The sequence below is a fragment of the Channa argus genome, chromosome 13 (genome assembly GCF_033026475.1).
Source record: "Channa argus isolate prfri chromosome 13, Channa argus male v1.0, whole genome shotgun sequence".
Taxonomy (NCBI): Eukaryota; Metazoa; Chordata; class Actinopteri; order Anabantiformes; family Channidae; genus Channa; species Channa argus.
The window spans coordinates 21,646,352-21,660,107 of NC_090209.1; the positions used below are offsets into that span (position 1 = coordinate 21,646,352).

Genomic DNA, 13,756 nt, shown 5'->3' on the forward strand with positions numbered 1-13,756 from the left:
GAGGACAGGGGCTCCATGTGGACAATTTATCATTAAATTAGTCCTGCTGCATGGAGGCTGCACTTTCTAAAAAGTGTAATGACAGTTTGGAAACTGAGAAAGTTTTGTTTCGGGGAGAAGAGGGCTTTCCTGCATTATGGGCTTTGCGGTTGGGCAGTTTTGTTTGATGTTGCACAAATATAATTTGTTTGCATCTTTCAGCCTGTTTATTCAACTGTACAAAATACGAGACATTCTGCTCTTTAACTGCAGCCATTTCTTTGTGATTATCAAAATTAGAAAGTGCTGATACACACACTTACTGCACCAAACTCATAAATGTATACGGGCAGCGGAACTGATTCCTTCTCAGACTAACTTCTCTACAAATTCTATTGATTCTGCTTTAGGCTCTGCTTACTTTCCTGTGCAATGTAAGCTGAGATCCAAAATGCCAGCTATACAGGCATTGACAAGGAACACCTAAATTGAGGCTGTTAACATTTCAGAATACATTGGCTGGGATTGGGCATGATCCTCGGGCCATGAAACATTTTCCACAAACTATCTGCAAGTGCTGACATCGGCGTTGCACTTTGAAAACAGTGCAGACTGCAGGGAAGAAAAGCACTAATAAGTATGTGATATCGATGCTTTGTGTCTTTTTTTAGGTGATCGACGCGTAATAAAGTTGTATCTGAAGTCAAAGGAGACGGGAAAGAAGTTTGCCAGCGTGGACTTTGTGTTCTATAACTGCAGCGTCCATCAATCGTGAGTGATCACTTTTCAAAACTAAACCTTTAAACCTTTTTTTTTTTTTTTTGTCTTCTCCTAAGCAGGAAAGGAGTTTAATTTGACGCTTAAGAGAAAAGCGGGAAAAATTATCATTGTCACTGCAGTTTTTCTAAGTTGCACAGCCTGAATGGTATTTCAACTATACAGTGACATTACGCAATAAAAGTGTGACTGTGGTGCAAAAAAAACATGTCCTGTAGCTCCTGTAATAAGGAGGGGAGAGGGCAGTGTGTGACTCTGCCAATTCATTATTCAATGTATTCAAGCTTTTTACAGATCAATTAGTTAATTAAATTTCAGGCAATGAAGGGACTACTGGCGAGTGAAATAATAAGTCGATTCCTAACCATGCAAGGCCTAGAAGGGCAGCCAAGCGTAGGAGACTAAAACACTGCGGTTGTGTTCTTGGAAATGAATTATCCCTAAGTTAAGTGGAGGAGACTGACGGACGTTCAGTACTAGTTTGAAAGCTGCTTTTATATATTTTTGTTTAAATGCACAGCTGACTTTATGACTTAAGAAACAGAGACCCTCAAATACTGTTGTCTAATTGGTTGTTGAGTTCATGTAAATAACTACAGTATAAATGGTACATTCCTTTCTAACATCTACAATATGTTAACATCTACAACATGGCCTGATGCTTACCAGCATCAACAATGATGAGTAGAGTCATTGAAGCTGTTCAGGCTCCTCATCCATACGCATCTAAAGCTACTTGTAATTTCACCATTTTTTAGAATATGTGACCCCAAAATCAAATCAAATAATTTGTTTATTAAACCAAAATGCATGTTTTTTTTTTTCAAAATGTGTCCTGCAAGTTGCCAAATATAAGCAAAATAAATTGCAAAAAAAAAAAAAAAAGGATAACTTGGGTAATTTTCTAAATTAATCATATTTTCAACTATCCCCCTCCAGATACTAAAACCCCCAATGAAATGTCTCCACTCACAGGGAATCCGTGTCCGTCTCCAAACTGGATTAGCATGTTCATCTGTGCCAGCAGACCATGTACAATGATACAACAATAGACTTATTGCATTTCTATGAGAAACATCTGCATTTTCAATGGAGATTTTTATTACTTCTCCTAACTGACTGGCTAAAATACCACTAGCAGACTTAACAAAGTAAAAGCAATATATATCTGTGCTTTATTCACATATATCTTGTTTAAAATCATACAGATCATAAACACTTGCATGTGGTTTAAACTGTAAGTGAGAGACAGATTGACTGCAGTTAAATATTTTGAGTTTTTTAACTCCAGTAAAGCAAATCTTATCACTGAATGTTCTTGCTTCTTTGTTTTTTTTTTACTACTTCCTGTATGTGGCCCCGATGCCACCTGTTTGATCATACAGAGTGGATAAAAGCTCTTGGGCAGCTGAAAAAGTTTCTTTGCCAAAAAAACTAAAAAATCCCTTTAATAACCTTTTTCCTGGATCACCAGCATTACAAGCAATTAGTAATTAGGGGTTTAAAGTGCACGTGTCCTGCTGACTCCTTGCCTCTATCCCCGTGGCTCTCTTTTTCTTTGCTTCCTTGCCACCTTCCTCTTGTCTGCCTATTACGTCCTCTCCCTTTATCCATCTCTCCCTCCCCCAGCCCCGACCCCTCTTAGCCCCCACCTCTCTTCTCTTGCCCCTCTCTTATTCATCAAGCCCATTTATTGCTTGCGCTCTGCTCTCGGCCCTGCATATATCTGCATAGTAATAGGCCGTTAATTAGCTCTAGCTGGGGTGCCTGTGTGGAGATGGTCATAATGGAGTGGGCTTGAAGAGAGAGCTCACCTGGGCCACTTCTCAGGGCCTTCAGGCCTCGTTCAATGGCTCTGATTCATTTTGTAGAGCTTTGCATGTGTATGTGTGTGTGCACTTTTCTGTTTGGTCTTTGTGAGAGTGCACAGGATGTGTCAAACTAACTGCAAAAAGAGCACTGTTGTGTCTTTTTTATGCATATTTGTGTGTGTGCATGAGGTGTTTTCTCACTTTTGTGTGTAAGTGTGTGTGTTTGTTTATGCTCTGTACCCCTGATTAGGCAGCCCACCTAACCCTCCTCACTTTGCTGCATAAATAGGCGTGCTGCTTTTTAAGCCTTTGATGTTGGCTTCACCGGCCCCCTCAGGGCTCTGCAGGACTCTAATACTACAGTGTAGTTGTTACCACAGCAGATGTAACATAAACCCACATAATATACACCACACCCCCTCTGCTGTCACCTTTCACATCTGAATCTTTGACCCCCGACAGTGGGAAACCACGCTCTGGGGTTGTGACACACAGCGGCAAATTGTGGAGATCTCCGGGTGGGCGTGGCGAAAGTGTAGAGCAGACTGAGAACAGCAGACGTACAAATGTACAGTACGAAACAGATGCACAGGCACACAGAAGCCTGCAGGCAAGCACCCAGGCTAGCTTGTGTGCAACTTCACACAGCCGTGTGCAACGCACTCATAGGTGAATGCAGCAACAGCGGCACACATCCTCATGCAAACACACATTAACAGGTGCCCAAACAGTCGGAAGGAGAACATAGAGACAGAAGGCGCCGACTTGGCACGGCAAATTATGCTGCAAGCTATTTACATACTTTGTTACAATATTAGACATTTGCATTAAAAAAGAGGTTGGAAATAGTTTAATTGAGCACGCGGGAGGAGGAATAATGCATCTGTTAAGAGGGAAAGATAAATAAATGACGGGGAGAGTGGGACCACGAAGAAAACTTCACGACATTCGTTGGGATAAGGAGAGAAAAAAAAGGACACTTGAGCGGGAGATGTAAAGAAGCAAAGTGAGACGTAAAGAAGAGTGTCAGCGACTGAGAGAGAGAGAGAGAGAGTGTGTGTCCATCATGTCAGGAATAATGGGTCCCACATAGCTAAAAGGTTAGCGCCCCAGCCTCAGGCCACCATGACCATTACAATATGAAAGAGCTGAAATCAACGCAGTGAAAAGAAGCACTGGAGGGAGGCGATCAGCCCACACTCCAGCCCCCAGGAAGGGCTCTCGTTTCCTAGCAGACCAATTTGCTGTTCAGAGACCAGCAGCACATCACAACTTCTCGAACCACTGGCTAATTTCAGTCTCATCTTATTAGAAATACTTCAGTGTCAAATTTTTTTTTTTTTCGCCAAAAGTTACTGGTCCAATTTCCAATGAGTGTGACCCGGTTTAATTAAGCTGAGGGTTGAGACTCAAAAACGTACTGCTTTTGGACATCACTGTGTCAAGATGCAATAATATCTTATTATGAGTGCAAGTCCCCTGTTGAGAATCTAAACTCCTCATTTGGCTCCTGTGCTTTAGAACTTAATAATGTATGCATCATTTTATTGCTGATCACTTGGAGCTTTATTGAATAAAATGCAAAGAGGCCTATTTCTAGATCATATAAAGTAGCACAGTTGGTCTTATGTGTCTTCAATACCCAGTTCACATAAAAGATACCTGGCAGATATATTGTGAGGCAGAGGTTTACAAAATGCTTCAAAACATATACGTTGTTTGTCCCTATCCTCTCATATGATGCAGAGAAGAATTGTTCCAAGAGCTACACTGTGGGGGCAGGCGTCTGTTGGACTTTTACAGTACCTTACTTTTGTGGTAGCTGCTATAATGGCAGCTGGTGTAGCACAAATATTCATACCAAACAGTCAGAGATACTAACTGTAGTGGGTCGGTTGGGTTCAGGCACAAAATACAGATAGTTGAGTTCGTTAATAGTAAGGAGTTACGTAAAAATGTTGTGGTTCTGCTTAAAAACGTTGTGACCTTTTGTGCAGTGTACAACATGTTCTTAGAAATAATGTGAACGTGAGCATCTTTGACATGCAGAGTGCATGTGAGCAGCAAAGACTCGATTTCTGGCATAAATATGTCAAGAGAAAGACGTCCTGAATCAGTCTAGTTGTACAAGAAAGTCCCAAAGGTCGGAGCAGCTAATTTAAAAAAAATTAGAAAGGTACTTAAACTAATTTTTTTTTTTTTTTTAATTGTTTCTTTTTCAAAACTAAATTCAAAATTCAAACACTTTCACTCGTGAACGGGAAATAGTTCATTTTAAACAGTGTGAAATTCCCGAGGAAACACTGTCCATAGCTGCCTCAAGTCATATTTATGCATATACAGTTTATGCTCTTTATACACCGCAATGTGTTTCTGGTGTAATTCATTTGGGTCAACACATTGTGGTGTTGATATATTTTACATTGTCTAAAAGACTGACTTCTAATTAGGAAAGAATTGCAGCTTTCCCTGTAACTTTATCCACACTGTTCATAATTAAATGAGCATATGACCATTCACTCCTTGCGTGTACGTTTGTAAGAGGCCATTGCTCACATATCAACAGCTTTGTTCTATCGATCCAGCCTCGCCTGAACAAAAGCTTGGAGAAGATGAAAAGGCATTTGACCCGGCTCCGTTGCTGGGCCTTGTTAAATAGCAGGGGATTTTATTGACTACATTGCAGCAGCGCAGCCACTTACCCAAGCCGGTTGTCCAGTCATTGACAGCTCTACTGTACGACAACTCTCCACTGCCCAGGTGACCCAGAGGAATGCAGCGATGTCAACAAAGGGTGACAGATTGTGTGTCTAAGTGTCTCCCAGTCTGTGAGTGTGTATTAGGTGCATGCAAACGTAAGCTTGTGAATGCACGTTCACACGTCCCCGCAACAAGAAATCGATGAACCCCGGGGTTAATAGTGAAGAGGAACTGGCTCACCAAGGCCTACTAACAAACATCTGACTGTTAGCATAACCTCAGTCCACCCTCTTCTCCTCGTGGAAATCCACTTGCATTGATTGTGGACTTCACACTGCAGTTCAGTGTAGTCACACTAGCTTATAGATATACGAAGCCCCTTCAATCACTCTGTCGATACAGCCAATTCAGGAGTTAACCCTCAAAAATCTGAATAAACCAAGGACAACAGAGGGACAGAAATGTGCAAGGATTAGACTGAAATCCAAGTTAAAGTGAGTCTTTTTGGCATTTTGAGCTGAGCAGTTGTCCTTCAGTTTGGAGGACCCAGATTTAAACCCCCATGGCGGCTCATTACCGTGGTGTTTTTGGACCAGACTTGGTAGAAATCACTTGTCAGTCAAACAGTGAAGGTGGTCTTTTTCTTTTTCTTTTTCTATGACTGTTAAAAAGATTTCATGTGTTGTGCTTTTTTTTTTTTTTTTTTTTTTTTGTCACGCCAACCCACTCTTTAATTTTCCTTTAAAGGACCGCAGAGCAGCTGAATAGAACCGGAGAGCATCTGGAAATTAGAATGAGAATCTATTTTGTTGGATAAGTCAATGATAACAAAGCAACTTGTACATTTGTAAAGGTGGTAACGTAATGAGAAATGTGTCACGGTACGGCTTCGGTATTGTGAAAAAGTTTACCCAGCTAATATAGATTTGATCCACGATGCTAACTCTAAAAAACTCGATTTACAATGACTTCCTCCCAGCTTTAAAACTATAACGTTCCAACGGAATACTTTTTTTGACAAACTGCAACACACACAGTTTTATCCTACGGGTGCATGAATTAATTTAGCATTTATTTGGAGTGTTGATTCCTTCCACCCCATCAGTCTAAATTGTAAATAGTATAACACAAATATATTATTTACTCTATTTACTATGACTTTGTCACTGCAAGCAACCTTGTTTGCATTTCATGTGTTATTTAAAAAGGACTAGTTTCCCAGATTGACACATTTGTTTTATGTTATTACTCATGTTTTTGTATAAACATTTAAATAATAGTTTGGCATTATTTCAAATGTTCATCTCATCAAAAAATTGCCTTCCCTAATGTCAAAATTTCAAAAAGAGAATAATATTAGAGAGTAATATTTTATGCACAGGCCAAATATTCCCTCGTCATCAGAAGTAACATCAAGGCTTGTCTGAAAATAAAGTTATTTTAAATGATGCTTGACAATGACAGTGATATTAGTGCAAAGGTTTGCCTGCCCCTTGACGAACCCTCTAGATGATTACCTTTAATATGTTAAATTAGCTGTCTGATCTTGAAACAAACTGTCAACACTTAATGTTTGACGAGTGGCACCAGGTGTGTTAAATTCAGCGTGCAGTTTAAATTTGCAAGTGCGTAGATCTCCAGGGGCAGTTTCAGAAGATCTCAGAAACAAAATAGGTAAACTGCAAGGGATAAAAAAATATTTCAGTTAAGGGAGACCAGTACCAACTGCAAAGACTGCAATCCACAAATGGAAGAAACACAAAGCACTAACTGCTTATTTGTTTTGGGGGTCTATGTCTGCATCAGGACATGAAGCTCTGTGTAAAGTGGGGGAAGAAATGACTGCAGCCCAGTATCAGAGGATTTTAAAGCAAAGCCTCCTACCATCAGTCAAAAAGCTAAAAATGAAGAGGCAGTGGATCCTTCAACTGGGCAATGAGCTAAAGCACGGAGCAAAGTCAACTCAAGAATGGTTTCAAAATGTTTGTCAGTGTTTTATCATGGCCTTCCTAGTCTCCAGAGTTAAATATCATTGACAATCTGTGGACAGATTGGAAGAAGGTGGTACGTGGTAGATAACAATGCAATCTGGTAGACTTTGAACAAATATGCCATAAAGAATGGGTGAAAATTACACCTGAAAGGATACGAACACCACTCTGAGGGAACCCAAAGAGGTTCAAAATGACATTTGCTAACTTTTTATATTTTACTATAACTTTCTGGCCGCTCATTGATCATTTTTGTTACTTTTAATCATAAAGGAATATTTGTACTACTTGATGAAAAAAAAAATGTTTTACTGTTTTTACCTTTTCAAAATAAGCAGATGCAAATTTTTGTACTCAACTACAATTGTGTGTTGTTTTTCCTTCACGTGCCTGTTAAACAAAAACTACAAAACCTTAATGAGCTAAACACTGCTTGAGGGTCAGATCTTCATTTATTTTAATATTTGGGGATCACTGTAGCTGTCAGTTTCACTACTACCACTCATACTGACCAGTCTCTTATCTCAGTGTTGACAACAGAGACACTAATTGTATTTTCCAACATGAAAACCTACCATCTGGCAAAAGCCATCATTAAATCCTGTAATGTTACTATCAAGAAATTCTAATTAATGAAGCTTTAAGAAAGGTGTTAAGTGGTCGTCTTCAGCAATTCAAAACACTTTTTTATTAGAGGTTCACAGTAGCCTCAGTTGCCAAGTGCAGTTTGTCACTGTAGCTAAAAGCCGGTTATTGCCTGATCCAGTAAAATGACAGCATATATGAGGGAGGACTGACACAACATGTAATTAAAAATCACATTTCTTAAGCCAGTTAAGTGGAATTCAGCTCAGAAGTGGTGTAAGGACTACAAAGTCAGTTCTTGTTTTAGCTGAAAGAGAATATCTAAATTTTTTTTTAGAATTACTGAACACTTCTGTCTTCGTCTGTCAGTCTCCATAATTACCGTCTTTAACATTTAACATCTTTTCATAATTTTTTAAAACATGTTTACAGCTTAAATTTAACATCCTACTCGGCTAAGAAAGACACTCTTCATTAAAGTGAGAGTATGGTAACAAAGATGGACGTTTTTGTTTTGTTTGTTTTTTTTTTTATTGTGGGTGTCAGATGATTTACAGAAAGCAGAGTGTAGGTTAATACCACACAGATATGAAAACTCTGGAGGTAATTATGTTTATGCAGAGGCTTTGAACAAAACAAAGTCATGTTCATAACAATCATGTTGTCAGGGATGATTTTAAACAGGACATTTGTGCCTTTGCTACTGGTTTGTTATAACTTCAAATTGTTTGCTACATATGTAGCCCTTGAAAGTGTCATGGTTATGTCTATGGTTACATACTGGTGGTGTTGGGTCAGGTGCAAGACCAGGTCTGGGTCTTTAAGGGTCAAAGATGTTTAATTTTAATCCCAGGACTGGAGATTTCGTGTTTTCGTGTTGATCTCTCTGCCAGAGAGCGAGCGACCAGTTTCCGTCTGCTCATTTTGACATCAAAGTCCGACCACATTTGAATAAAACTGAAACTATCTCAAAGTGGCCTGCAGCAGTCTTAAGTTTTAAAAATTCACAAGTTTATGAACCCGCGGCTTCTTTATTTGCTCTATGCTGTTTCCTCCGTCCATCTGTCAGCTGGGATTTATTTATTATTATTATTGTTATAATCTCCTCATCGGCTACTGTGCGTCCAACATGTAGTTCAGTGTTTTTTAGAACAGCTTTTTTTTAAACTAATCTAATGATGGTTAATAAACTACCAGCTCATTCCACTATCTGATTTAATGATGGCTGAATGTGCACGGTTACTAACATCTAAGAGACAGTTTCCACTAAATGCAAAATGGTCTGCAACTATATAGCGCTTTTCTACCTATGGGCACTCAGAGCGCTTTACTCTGCTTCTCATTCACCCACTCACACTCACAGCACAGCTGGCCTACACTCACCCGGAGCCGGGGATCCAACAAATAACTGGGGCATGGTTGGACGACCGCGTTAACATTGTTATTTGTTACATTAATATTAAAGCTACAGATCTATTAAGATTTGTAGTTTCCATTGAATTCAATTCTTTATTTACTTTATTTATGTAGCGCCAATTCACATCAAAGTCATCTCAAGGCACTTCAGAGAATAAAGTCAGGACTATAAAGACGTATAGAGAGAACCCAACAATTCCCCCTTGAGCGAGCCCTAGGCAACAGTGGAGAGGAAAAACTCCCTTTAACGGAAGAAACCTCCAGCAGAACCAGGCTCAGGGTGGGCGGCCGTCTGCCTTGACCGGTTGGGGTGAGTGGAAAGTGAAGAGAGAAAAGAAAGACGGCAACAAAAGCAACAACAAAACATCGTTTCTGCAGATGATACTGGTTTATTTAGTTGTGAAAAGCGTTTAAAATAGTCTTTACTCGCTTTAGACAGAGAACTGGAGAGTTTGAAATGTAGGTTTGTTAATGTTAATGAACTGTCCCTCAATGTAAAGACAACTAAATTTCTGGTTGTTGGAAATAAAACAAAAAGAGAAAGATATATTGAACTAAAGACATTTAATGACAAAATTGACATTTTTGAGATAAAGTTCCTTGGGGTAGTGATACACTATATAGAACAATTATTGAACAATGTAATGTCTCACATTAGCAAAGTATAATCATAAACTAACCTTTGTTTATTTTTTTCGCCGCCCTTGTTTTTATCCACGTAATCCACGTTTTAATGTTCATTTTGCTTCCTCGACTCTGAAGAGGAAAAAACAAGTGGTATATAAAAAGAAGCTTATCATGGTCTGCCAGCTTAGTAAGCCTCCGAGCATGGAGAATAAGACGTGGGGAGCCGATCGCCAAGGCTTCTTCCCTGCTCTCTCTTCGCCTTGGCCTTGCTGACAGCTGGAATAAAGTCTTAATGCACTTGCACTTGTCATCCCAACCTGATTTCTGGAGATTTCTGCATAAACACTTGATTATGTGCAGTTGTACTGATCCATATTCACACTGAGACACACTCAGTGTGTGATACACCTCCTCTGATAGTTCTCTTTCTGTGTATGTGTGTGTGTTTGTTTTTTATTCTGTTCTCACTCATGCAGTATTTAACAGTTGTCAGAGAATATCATACCTAATTTATGATGAATTCAGGTCACAGCAGCTGGGTTTTCAGCAGTTTCATATAATTATTTTGATACATATAGATGTTCCTGATGTCTGTGGTTGTTTCCTATAAACACAATTTTATAAAATTTGTTCCAGAATAAAAACACTGAATAAGCTTATATACGGTCTAACACATACATGTATACTTATGTAGCATCTTGATACATTAGTCATTTGTTATAAGTAGTACAATGAGTACTTGGATGTCTAAACCCGAGACATTGGCATTACGGGAAATATGATGTCACCACCGAGCCACATTAGTTTGTACTCGAGCTTGAGGCAACCGGACACACTGCAGGTCTCCCCTAAATGATAGGTGTTGCTGCTGAGAAAAAAACAGCCTACCCCATGCACCACGGGAATAGCAATAGAAGTAATATACAGGGAATACGTCCTGTAAACAGCAGCCGAGAGGGTGTTGCCGTGGAAGTGACAGCAGAGGCTGCTGGCTGTGTCTGTAATTTCGTAAATATTGCCTGCTATTTCATTATCATCTGGGCACAGGTCCCCCTGATCCCACATTGGCTGTATGGACACCCCCTCTCACGCCCTCGTGCCTTTAACTCTTACATTTCCCACTGTTGTGACGCATGCGCCAGGTTACAAACCCTGGAAGATGCACGACTGCCTGAAACGACATGAATGTGCACCACAGCGAGTATCATCCATTCTTAAAGAGAATGAAAGTAAGAGCTACGAACGTGACAAGCGTGAATGTGACAGCAAAGTTGCTTTTAGTTTATATTTAAAAGGAAAGATGTGATGCCACCACAGTCACTGTGCCTTGTCGTTGATTTCACAAGTCTCTGACACTCTACTGGAGCGATGGAACACCGTTCTTACGACCATTTGTTTTTTTTTGGTGATGGTGGTTGAGCCCACCGTCTAACACATGGTTTCACAACCGCCTATAGTTGCTCAGTTGTGGTGAGATTTGTAGTGACTGCAGAGGTTGTGGCGCGTGATTCCCGTTTTTTTTCATACTGTACTTTAAGTAACCCCTCTTGCCCTTATAGATGGCGCTGTCGTCATCCATAGGGAAGCGTTCATTAATTCAGGCATTAATTTACCACCTGCATGTCAAATTTCTTACTAAATGTATAGTTTGGGTTTCAGAAAAATTATACAAATTCAACATACGATTTTATGTTTAAGCTATAATCCCAATTTGCATCACCTCAAGGGATTTCAGTAAGTTTTAATAGAGTTGTGAGGGAAGCTGTCTTATCACTATTTGCTAGTGTAACCACACAGATATTTGAGGTAAAAGGATTTGTTTTTATATCTGGGGGATTTAATTAGCACTAAGTCTTTGTGTAACAGCTATCAACAGGCAGTAGGAAACACATGCAGACTTTTCCCACCTTGGAGAGTTTTGTCAAGAAATGATTAAAAATCTGCATTGTAATGGACACGGTATGGAATTATTGATATGTCTGGGATTGCAATTTCTGACTGTTGTAGGAAGCTGATCCCTGAACATTAGTTGCTGTGGTGGACCGGCATCATTATTTATGCCAGCATGAGGAGTTAATTGCTACAAAGCAAATAAAAAATAAAAAGGAAGATCACGCTTGATTAAAATAAAGTTAAAAGAAGACACTACAGAGCCTGAGATGAAATTTAAAAAGTTAATGTTGATAATTAAAGCTTTACAAATCTTAACACACTCTCTCTACTCTTGATTTCTCACTCACTCCAGGTGCCTGTCCTGTGTTAATGGAAACTTCCCTTGTCACTGGTGCAAATATCGCCACATGTGCACACAGGATGCCAGCGACTGCTCCTTCCAGGAGGGACGAGTCAACACCTCAGAGGTGAGGGTCTAATCTCTCACTCACACACACACACACATTCAAAAGCACACAAAGATACAGGAGCACATTTAGTTGAGCAGGCTCTTACAAACACTCACACAAAAAATGTACAGGAGCAACACATGAATATATTTACAAGTATTAATGCACATGCACACACACATAAGTGAGTATGGTGGCATACTAATGCCAAGGGTGCAGCTGGGACCTGTATGCCGTTTGTCTGTGCGTGTGTGTGTGTGTGTGTGTGTGAATGAGTGTTGCTGTGAGTGGCCCAGCAGCAGCTGTTTTACTCTAAGCAGCGGTGGATTTATTCACTTATAAACAAGTCAGAGTGAATGAGTATGCAAATAGCACTCTGTGCTACCATCCCAAATGTTAGATTTGCATGAAAACACTCATCTATACATGAGCTGACCCGCTTTCACTGTCCCTCAGTTTCTGTCCAACTCACTAATTCCTCAGTGTGTCTCACACAATGACAATCATTTGCACCAACAAAAAAATGTTAGTGTCTTGAGAAGGTTGCACCCAAAGACCTTTACTCCAGCTTTGTTTCTATTTGTTTCAGAGGAGAAAATGGAAGCAGGCTACAGGTTTTTTTCTGTTATACCACCGTTTTCTTGTCACCTTTCATTTTCCTTTTACTCCTTCCTCTCCTCTGTCCCCTCATTTTATCCTAACAGAGTTACATTTCTGTGTTTCATGTGCACAAATATACACTTTCCCTCATTCTCACTAATCAGGTTTTGCTTTTGCTGCTTACTTCTACTTCTCTCTGTCATTACTTCACTCACCCTCCAACCTCCAAAAGAAAAAAAACTGACATGTCGAAAGGATATAATCAGAGAAAACATACATCAATACAATAGTGTGGATGGAGATAAAGGAGGTGAATGCATGTCTGCACACACATTTATAAATGGGTTCCTGGGTAACATATTCATGTATCTGTTATTTTTTTGTATACATGACCATTGTCTTTAGTTAGGACATTGTGAGGAGCTGGATGTGTGGGTGTATGGGGAGCAAGGAATGTGTGTGCTATAATGTGTAACTGTACAAATGGGACAGCAATTTCATAGTGTTTTGTGCTTGTGTGTGTGTGTGTAGGTGGTAGGAGAGGGAGGGAGGGTGATAACGCTTGACTCCACACACCCGTCATCACGTTCCATCCACCTGTACATGTCACCACGCTGACATCCATCCTCATCTTGTTTGGAGAGCCACGCCAATTCAGCCTTTCGTTCGTTTTTTTTTTTTTCTTCTTGTTGTTCTCTCCTCTTTTTTTTTTTTTTTAACCCCCTTCTGATGTTCCCTGTCTCTTCGGTGAAGGCGTTGCTATAGTTACCGAGACACTTTGAATGTTGGGGGGAGAGTTGGGAGGTGGCTGAATTTTTGATGGACACACAAACAAACACCCGTGCCACCGTCACATCCTTGCATGGATTGTTGTTATTAACGCAGCAGACAGTGAAGAGATGACTTCAGGCTTTCGTGATGTATGCAT

At 39.9% G+C, this 13,756-nt stretch overlaps 1 protein-coding gene across 5 annotated transcripts in view; it reads left to right on the forward strand.

Moving 5' to 3' along the window:
• The window catches only part of LOC137139671 (plexin-A1-like), a 236,566-nt gene that overhangs the window by 128,522 nt on the left and 94,288 nt on the right, over positions 1 to 13,756 (forward strand). For 3 of the 5 annotated variants that reach the window (XR_010916376.1, XM_067527252.1, XM_067527253.1), the window contains exons 8-9: positions 651 to 750; positions 12,132 to 12,246. Coding sequence is in view for 4 of the 5 variants with exons in the window: in XM_067527252.1 (XP_067383353.1) it covers positions 651 to 750; positions 12,132 to 12,246 (215 nt within the window). In the remaining variant the exon portion in view is untranslated. Of the gene's footprint in view, positions 1 to 650; positions 751 to 1,695; positions 2,028 to 12,131; positions 12,247 to 13,756 lie in introns of those variants that run through there. The other 2 variants (XM_067527255.1, XM_067527256.1) reach the window with 2 other exon arrangements.